The 10,410-nt window shown below is 29.3% G+C and overlaps 1 protein-coding gene across 1 annotated transcript in view; it reads right to left on the bottom strand.

The window, feature by feature from the left end:
* The window catches only part of LOC139425270 (uncharacterized), a 9,294-nt gene extending 972 nt beyond the window's left edge, over positions 1–8,322 (bottom strand). The window contains exon 1 of the mRNA XM_071179235.1: positions 8,216–8,322. Coding sequence (XP_071035336.1) covers positions 8,216–8,322 — 107 coding nt within the window. The remainder of the gene's footprint in view (positions 1–8,215) is intronic.
* Positions 8,323–10,410: the final 2,088 nt, after the last annotated feature.

The raw sequence follows: 10,410 nt of genomic DNA, 5'->3' as shown, positions 1-10,410 counted from the left end.
ACCAAAAAAAAGTTAACATTTTCCAAGTATTTGTATGTTATAATTTCAAGAATAGGCTTGTTTTTAGATATTTGTATGGCATATAAATTCATAAAGAGCATTAAAAATAACCAAAATTAAGTGTTCCTTTACTGGGAAATTTTGTGTTCCTTCACTGGTAAGAGCTGTTCTTTCACTTGGTCTTCTTACTACTAGTTATTTGAACCTCCAAAACTTTGAAACAATATTATGTAAGTTCTCTACAATTTTTTTACATAATTTGCAATTAGTAGCAAATATGATGACAATGTCATTTAACTAAAATTACGAATTTTGAAATTAATATGATTTTTTAAAAGGCAAGCGAAGCTTAATTGTTCCTTCATTGGTTAGTTTACCCTATTTCTTTTTAAATCATTTGAAAAATAACCATATAAGTATGTATAGATTTAGTAACTAGATTAAAAGGTTTGAAGATAATAAAAAAATAGTAATGGTAATATTAGTTTTTTTTCAAAATAATGTGTTAAGGTTTTATGAAAATGTTGTTCGTAATATGGCTTAGAAATATGCATCTGTAATATACAAAAATTACTGAATTCCATTATGGTTCGTTTAAATTCTATGAAAATATATGTAGATGTAAGTTAGTTAGTATCACGTGTAATTAAATTTAATGAAAAAAATCTATATTTGGATTGAGATGCAAATTTAGTAAATTTTGTTAACATGAACATAACATATTTCTGAAGATCTGAAGGGCAGAAATGAAGGGAAAAAAATTTAGTAATGAAATTAACGCTAACATATATTCCAGTTCAAATTATTTCCTTTTTATCAACTGATTCGAAGATGATTGCAAAAATGCAATACATAAGTTCTCATTAGTAATTATTTTAAAGAATAGGCAATTCGCTTTAAAGCATAAACACTGGTTAAACATTTAGTTAAATATTAAACGTTTTAGTTAACACTTAGTTAAATTATTTTGTTAAACATTAGCATCTAATAGTAATTAAATTTGTTATCAAAACACAAATATATTAGAAATCAAAAGTAATCAGCTTAATCAGCAAAAATGTGAGATATCATGGCCTAAAAGTAATTGTTTTAAAAATCATACACTTAAAAATTTATACCTAAGGTAAATATGTTTATTAAAAGCAATGCAGGACTATATTAACTAAAATTAAGTAGTTACATTGACATAAATGCTGGAAGGTAATTGGTTTTATGAGCAAAAATGAAAATGGTACCTAAAAGTAATCAAAACAATTATTCAGATTATTGGAAGTACAAGATTCATCCCCAAATGTAATTAGTACTATTAGTAAAAATATAAACTACTGATTCGACAAAAATAATTATTTTCATTAAAAAATCACAACACATTCATTTCAAATTTCTCGAAATGTTTTATTTGTAACAAAATAAAACTACGTTAATATAGAATATTACAGCAATACTTAAATGCATATTTAAAAAATGAAGTGTTATTCTGCTGCATAAAGAACCTATAGCATGCAATAAATATTCAACTATGTAGATTATTTTAATATTTAAGTAAAACAAGTAGAGATGCAGTCCAAAAATAATGATATATTTTTCGAAACTTTATTCTGACTATCAAGAGTATTATATAGTATTTTACTTTTCCTTTTTAAAAATACATTTTCATCATGAAAATGCAATAAAACAGAAAACTTTTTAAAATTCATATTAAATGCAAGATAAATAACTAAAAAAATTAAATTTTTCAGCTTTGTGTTAGAATATAGAAATGAATACAAAGCAGAATATAAATATTGATTCACGTTATTTTGAATGTTAAATTTAAATTTTAAGGCAATCTAATTTAAGTTTTAATAAAAGTACGATATTTTAAGTTATTTGAAATTCAATTTTTTTGCATGTCAGAATTCAAATGCTCGCAGCATCAATGCATAATACATGAACATTTTATGGATCAAAAATTATTTTATCAATTAATGTATTTTAATGTATTAAACTCTTTAATGTATTTTCTGTTATAAATTACATTTAAAAAGTTATAAAAATATAACGTAAAAAATATATAAATACTTTTTCAACTGAAATCACCATATTTAGTTTAGATGGAGTTTTCATACAAAATTTTAATTATTGCACTGATGTACTCTTGTAATCATTTAAAAAAATTTAAATACAATTAAAGATTTTACAATAAAATTAATAATTTGACAATCCATATCTGGGTTGTGTTTTTCAAATATTTTAATATGGGACATCTTTTAAAATTAATGATGTCTCACAGCTGTCAAACGGGTTTCTGTTCTTAGCAACATTTGTGGGGTCTAAAAGGTTGTCCAGTTTGAAAATTCGTAAAAATTTATTTTCAGTTCATTTTTTTTCTGAATTTAGCAAATTGATAATTAGCTTGCAGCTTGGGGGCAAAACTATGCTGTAGGTACTCATGTATATATTTTGAAAAAATTCAAATACAATTAAAGATTGAACAAAAAATCAAGAATTTAACAACCTCTATCTGAGCTATGTTTTTCAAATATTCAAGTATTGGTCATCCTTTGAAATTAATGTTGTTTCATATTTGACAAATGGCTTTCTGTTGTTAGTAACATTTGTGGGGTTTAAAGTAGGCCCAGTTTGATAATCTGCAAAAATTTATTTCCAGTACTACTTCTAAATCAAGCAGATAGATAATTAGCTTGCAAGGAGGCTAAGTTGTTGATTAATACCTCTCCTGGCAGCTTTTTTTGGCCAACAAATGAGCTTGTATGTTTAAAACTTTTATTTTTATAACTTAAATAATTTTACGTATATAAGACAATTTTATTTAAAGCAACTATTTCACCATGACAAAATTAAATTTATTTTAAAATTTGAGTTTTAATGCATTTTATCACCGATGCATTTATATTATCTAGTTCTTAGTTAACACAGTTTTATTTCAATTATATAGTTAAAAAGTACCAGGGAGCAAATAAATTATCTCTGTGTATTTGACTTTTTAACCTGTTAGCACAACCTATACATATTCGACTTGCAGCTGTATCAATGTTTAATCTCGTAAACGTGTCATTTTAAACTCACGAAAAAAGATAAGGAAATGATTGATTAGGCAAATTTTCTTTCTTGGAGATCTTATTGAAAGAAACGAATTAATAAATTTAAATGCGGAAAACCACACAAACCTCTCACAATTAGTCTCACGGCACAGTGAATCAAGTCCTCGATTTTCTAATTCCTGGAGATATTTTACGTCAGTATTGAGATAAGTGTGACTGGTAAACAATACACGAATTGATCATCTTTAGCTGGGATACGAACCTGGTTCACTTTATGGGAAGGCAAATGCTCAATACTCTGAGTAACCCCAGCTGCTTGATTACAAAATAACAAGTACGAAATGCTACACCTTCAAATTTAAACTCCCCATAAATAGAAGTAGATTATTCCTACGCTAGTTTTTAATAAAGTAAATGGGAACAGTATTAAGTTCTTTTATGGTTATTGTCAAGTTATCGCTTCTCTGAGATTTTTAATCTCTCTAATATTGAATTCGCAAATAAAAAATTCTAATTCTTTAGTTTTTAAAACTTAAGAGTACGAAATTTTTGCCACAATTGGGAAAAAATACTTATTACAAGTATTGTAAAAACACATGCAATTAATAGAATAAAATAAGAAAGCATTATAAAATGTAAAAACCTCTATATGTCGAAATCCTTTTGGATGAATTTTGTTATTACAAAAGTCATGTTTTAATTTTTTTCCTAAATTCTGATATCGAAATAAATTCTGACTTTTATATCTGTTTCAGAAAAAAATTCAGTCATGTTTGTGCCACCCTTCTCCATCCACAAAAATGGAATATACACGCTTGTTGTTTTGTCATTTGTCCCCTCAGTACTCCAATTGTTGGCCACCTTGTACTCCAATTAATTTTATTTTAATTTATAACCAATAATAACAAGAGTTCCGAAAACAAAGAAACTCTAGACTCAAGTATTGGGACAAACTGGTCATCGTGGTTGACTTTTTGCTGGAACTAATTTGAATTTAAGTGGGTTAGGTACCTCAAAGAGTATATTTTACATCAGCATAGTGATCGGTTCAAGCCAGGAGCAAATTTTGTATCAGCTAGCCATCCCTAGGATTCGAATTTGGTTCTCCTAATTTGAAGGGGAGTGTTCCATCCCCTGAACCACTACGACTCAATTAATACAAACCTAATGTAATTTCTGTCGAAACAAGTGACTGAGTATATATAGCTTAAAAATAAGGTTATTTAACCCAACATTTCATAATGCATTCTTTTCTGTATTGATCATTAGATTTTAAGTAACACTTTACTTGATATTCTGAAAGAGAAATTATTTTTTTTTCTAATCAACTGACCCAACTTATTAAAAGTTGTAAAAAAGCGCTCATTTAAAACGGCACAAAAACAGGATTTTTATAAACAAAAACCTTGATGATTAAAATAGTGGAGCTAGTAGGTTTTGAAATATTGGCCCAATAATTTACTTAGTAGAATTTAAGAAAGTTTGTACACTCTTAATCTAAATTTCACTTTTTAATTTTTTAAGAATCTTTATTATTTTTTACAATTTTAACTTAGTTTCCGAAAATATTTTAAATGCGGGTCTCTCTGAGTTTCACTTCATTTTGATCGATGTAATTTTGAATGGTTAATTTTAGCTACGTTAGCCAAATATAGTTTGTCTGCAATAAATTGTTTTAAAAACGTCATAATTTTAATTTTTTAATTTTCAAGAACTATTCAACTGAATCCATTCAAATTTAAGAACTTTTCATTCGAAATTACATATTTTAAAATTATTTAAAATTCGCATTCGAAATAATAAAAATTATAAATAAGCAATTTAAACTCACCCCGAAATAAATAGCTATTCCAACTTCGATAGTAAGTTTTCTTAGAAAGTAGAATTTCTTGAAAGTAACGTTTTCGTCACTTAAGGAACTAGAGAATAAAAGAATTTTATTATTCTGGAAAATATTTTTTTTATTATGCAGTATAAATATTTTTAAAATCTCTGTTTTAATTGTTCCTTGGTTTTAATTATAAAATTGATGCAAATTTTAACAATGAATATTATTTCTTTAAAGAAAATCTCTTCCTCAATTTGTTTTCAGTATGGCCCACAAGCTATCTCTTGTAATAACATTCACCAGTTAGAAAATTTTAATAAGGAATGGAATTTGCTCAGTATTGGGAAAAAATGTTGGTCAAAACGTGGATGTTTCTATTCTGGTGAAATAGGAGGACACATAAAGAAATCCTGTAGATGTTGTTGTTGTTGTTAATTTACGTCGCACTAGAGCTGCACAATGGGCTATTGGCGACGGTCTGGGAAACATCCCGGAGGATGATCCGAAGACATGCCATCACAATTTTGATCCTCTGCGGAGGGGACTGTTGATGTAGAGATTTGGATTATAGAAAAGAATATTACGATAGAAATTGGAAATATAGCTATCACAAATCCGATCATAAAAATGTTGCTCGAAATATTTCCAGTGTAGTACTAAATTTCTACTTTGTAACACCAGTTACTTCGAAGGACATCGAGTCAAGTTGACTTAATATTGGTAAATTAAGCGACAATGATGCCAAGAGAATTTCTGAAAGTAGCCAATCGACTGCCAAAAGAATAATAGTCACGCCAACAGTTGTTCTAAAAAAATGGAATCAACTACTAAAGTAAACAAGAAAGTGGTTATTGAATGGGAAAAAAATACTTTGGTAATAGATAACAATCAAGGAAGAGTGCGCTGTGTCGGTCCTAGTTTAACTGTTCTACAGTAAAGTGCTCGAATTCGTGTGCAGGTCCTCGGTCTACAAGAGATGGGAAGCCATCCCCACTGCAGAGGATCAAAATTGTGATGGCATGTCTTCGGATCACCCTCAGGGATGTTTCCCAGACCGTTACCAATAGCACATTGTGCAGCTCTAGCGCGACATAAATAAAGTACCTACCTACAAAATTCTGGAGTAAAAATTACGTTGGTACTAATTAATCAGTTAAGTAAGAAGCGAAGGGAATTAATTCAAATGAATGCAGCAAAAGTTTGTCGGAATTGACGAAATGAGTACAAAGGCATTAGTCTCAGAGAAGAGCAAAAATGCAGATGATCTTAGTAGAGTACGAGTCCCTGATTTGAATTAGACAGAAGTTTTTCTTCAGACAGTTTTTTTCATTGATGTTTTTCACAGTTCAGTCTTGTTATTTATTTCTATGTATGATTTACTTTGAAAAAAATTGACTCGTAAATAAATTTGTTTACTATAAAAACATGAACTAAAGATTTAAATTAAGCTGGAATTATAAAAGAATAATAAAAAATATTAGGGTTAAAAATTGAAGCAGCCCAGATTAAATTTAATAGAGTGTTTAAAATGAGAAAATTGCTAGTGTTCTTATGTTGTTGTTTTTTAAGTCATATATAAAAATATAAATAAGATTGGATTTGGGTCTAACTGTATAAAGTTTAAAAGCGTTAAGTATTTTGTTTGATTTTAGAACTTGTGATCAAGATTAGAACAAGTGTTTTCATGAAAGAGATCTAGTTTATCTTCAGTCTTTAGATATTCTTCTATCTATGTAAATAGTTATATTTCTTTATTTTATGTGAAATTTAATTGTAGAATTTTTTTTAAGTTCTGATTTTATTTTAAATATTTTAAAATGATATCAAGAATTGATTTTTAAGTGAATGCTTTAATGTTTAGTGCAAGAGTCTAAAAAAAATTTAATAATTTTAAGGTTGAAACTAAATATTGTACATCGTTCCTAAATGAAAAATTGTGTATTTTATTTGATCTGATAATTAAAATATTTATTTTAAAAAGTAAACTTTTTTAGGTGCAGCATAATACACAGGTTTAAACCTTAAGTTGTGGAGAAATATGTACTCTAAATAACTTTTCCCTTTCTTTCTCTACAACATTTCTTCAAAAGAAAAGGATATATATATAGTCCTAAAATATCCAGCTAACACAAGCATTAATAGAAAAAATTGTACAGCGGGATCAGAAAAATAATTAAAAGAACGAGGCAATTTTCGGAGCGTCTTAGAGTTACAAGTGAATGCGTTACCAATGTTGTTGAGATTCGCTTCTTGGTATTAAAGGCTTATACGAGTATTTCAAATTATTTTTGCTTGTTGATGTATGGTTGGTTTTTCAAATAAATGTTGTTACATAAAAACTGCCTCTCCAGTGCATTTTGAATTTAATAAAAAAATAAAAAAAAGCAATTTTAATTAAAAATTTTTAAAAAAATTTCACTTATTATTTTGCTTTTGAAAAAATATTTTTTTAAAAATATAATTTAAATTAAATAATATTTTATGATTCGAATAAGACATATGAATTAGTAAGCAACCTTTCCGGAGAAGAAAACCGGATATAATATGCAATTGTCTCAGCTGGGTTATAAACTCCGAACCTCCCTGGTCAAAGACAGACAGCCTAAACATCACACCACGGAAACGCACTAAATGACAGTTTTTGTTATATTAAAAGTTTGAGGGTCTAATGGGCTATATTTGAAACTAATGGCAAATNGGAGCGTCTTAGAGTTAGTTATCACAAATCCGATCATAAAAATGTTGCTCGAAATATTTCCAGAGTAGTACTAAATTTATATGTTGTAACACCAGTTACATCGAAGAACTTAGAGTCAAGTTGGCTTAATATTAGTAAATTAAGCGACACTGATGCCAAGAGAATTTCTGAAAGTAGCCAATCGATTTCCAAATGAATAATAGTCACGCCAACAGCTGTACTAAAAAAATGGAATCAATTACTAAGGTAAACAAAAAAGTAGTTATTGAATGGGAAGAAAATGCTTTGGCAATAGTTAACAATCAAGGTCCTCTCTCATTTTTAGCTATTTGCAAATAAACGAATATATATGTAAATAAACCAAGTACTAATTACATGAAGATTAAAAAAAGTTTCGTCACTTTTCCGCCGAAAAATTGGGATATTGACCGATAGTAGGAGTGTTAATCAGTATTTCAAAAACTGGCCGGAAATATTTGATATTCCTGGCCCGAAAATTATGAAGCTCCTATCTGAGATAGGCCTGAAAACACCAATAAGCTTCCAGTGGATCCCATCGCATGGCGACATATATGGCAACGAGACAGCCGATGTGCTCGCCAAGAATGGCTGTGATCTTCTTATGGACTGTTCGAACCGTCTTACCCCCACTGAGATCCACTCCCTGGGAAAACATCATTTGCTTCCAGTGTGACACCGTACTCCATCCCATCAGTGGTATGCTGGCAACCACCCTGGCCTATCATTAACATGCTGCGGCTCTCGGCCTTTCCAATCGGCCATGGCCAGATTTCGTAGTGGTCATCTTAAGTGTTTAAGGTTTCAAAATGGGGAGAAGACTTTCCAGCCCTGTTCCTGCTCACAACCTGCTAGTCCTGATCCACTTCTTTTTTGCCTTGGCGCTTCTTTTAAGCAGCTGCTGGTTGATCGGGACTTTACGCAGATATATGGGGAACTGACGCGACGGGATCTTCTGAACCTGGTCTAGGCTTTCCTTCCTAGGGGGATGTGTAACAACAACAAAGGGGCTAACATATCGATTTGGAATGAACAGTTGAGTTCAAGAATGAAAGCGCCAGTCAATGCTAAGAAAGTAAAACTCTTTCATAAAGAGAACATTGATAAGAATAAAAGTGGCCAGAAAATGAACAGATGGCAAAAAAATCAAATCCAAAAGGAAAAAGAAAAAATACTTTGATGGAATTACTGTTATGTAAAGAGTTAAACTAAAAGATATATATTCCAAATATTCTCGGTGATAAATTTATTGATAAACGATTGAAACTTAATCAACAACGATTTCGAGGGAAGTTAAAGGTAAAGATGAAAACTTTAAGAGCTGAATGTAATTTTGATCATCAAAACAAGGAGAACAAGTATAATAGTCGAACATATCTGCCATATTGGAAAAATTACAGTGCTAAGAAAGTAAGAATGGAAGAAAAGTTCATGTCATTGCCACATGAAACAGAAATCTGATGTACTTTACAGAATACGTAACACTTGCTAAGAAATTGATTGATGGAACTGAAAATTCAGGAGCAGAATTGTGGTGATTAAGAAAATAAAATTGGTGGTAACAGTAGAAATGGGATCCTGGTATTGGAAGTAAGGAAATAAACTCATTTGAAAAAAGAAAGTGGATCTCACTCAAATATATTTGAATAATCGAATTAGAAAGTTAGAAATTGAAAGTTCCATAGAAAAAATGAAAGTTGTGATAGGTTACTTGTTGGTAAGTCAGGAAAAAAACCTAAATAAAAATATAAAAACTGGCAGTGGAAACTGGAAAATTTGGGATCATGGAATCATAGCCAATAATTATTTTAAATTTATCTAAAACTGTCGTAGTTTGTTTTGTATTGAAAACTTACCTAAAACCTGTCTAGAGTTTGAAGTCTTGAGAATTTTGGTTTACCTTCCAAAATAAGAAATTTGAAATTTATTATTGGATCAAGGAAAACCCAATTGCCTACTAAGTTACTGTTAAATTTAACAATTTTCTGAATTGGGAAGAGAAATTATTTGGACTTAATAATGCGAAGAAGCCTTTAAGAAACTAAAAGAAAAATTAACAACCCAACCTATACTCTTCTCTTCCAACCATGAACAAGAATTTATGTTGTAAATAGGCGCTTCGAAAATCGGTATGGGTGAGGCACAAACATAACTAGATAGTGGAGGCCATGAAAATCCAATAATATATTTAAGTAATGGATCCGAAAAAAATATTGCACTGCGGAAAAAGAATGTTCCAGGATAATTAATGCCATCAAAAAGTTACGACACTATTTGGATGAACAAAAGTTTACTTTTTAAACACATTACCCACTAACCTGAATAAAATAAATATTAGTTCAAATGCCAGACTTCTATGCTGGGTTTCAGTCCTTCAAATGTTTAATTTTAAAATTGTGCATAGATCTGGGCTTAAGAACAAGAATGCGGATGGTCTTAATAGAGTAGGAGTCCTTAATTTGAATTAGACAAAAGTTAGTTGATGGGAAGTTTTTTTTCTTATTTATGTTTTTTACAGTTCAGTTTTGCTTTTTTATTTCTCTGTATGATTTACTATGACAAAAATCAACTCGTGAAAAAATTTGTTTACTATAAAAACTTGAACAAAATTTTTAAATTAAGCTAGAATTATAAAGGAATAATAAAAAATATTAGGGTTTGGAATTGAACCAGCTCAGACTAAATTTAATAGAGTGTTTAAAATGAGAAAATTGCTAGTGTTCCTATGTTTTTTTTAAAGTTATACATAAAAATACAAATAAGATTGGATTTGGATCTAATTATATGAAGTTTAAAAGTGTTAAGTATTTTGTTTGGTTGTA

The sequence above is a fragment of the Parasteatoda tepidariorum genome, chromosome 3 (assembly GCF_043381705.1).
Source record: "Parasteatoda tepidariorum isolate YZ-2023 chromosome 3, CAS_Ptep_4.0, whole genome shotgun sequence".
Classification (NCBI taxonomy): Eukaryota; Metazoa; Arthropoda; class Arachnida; order Araneae; family Theridiidae; genus Parasteatoda; species Parasteatoda tepidariorum.
The sequence above is the reverse complement of the archived record's forward strand: the minus strand, read 5'-3'. Positions and strand labels throughout refer to the sequence as shown.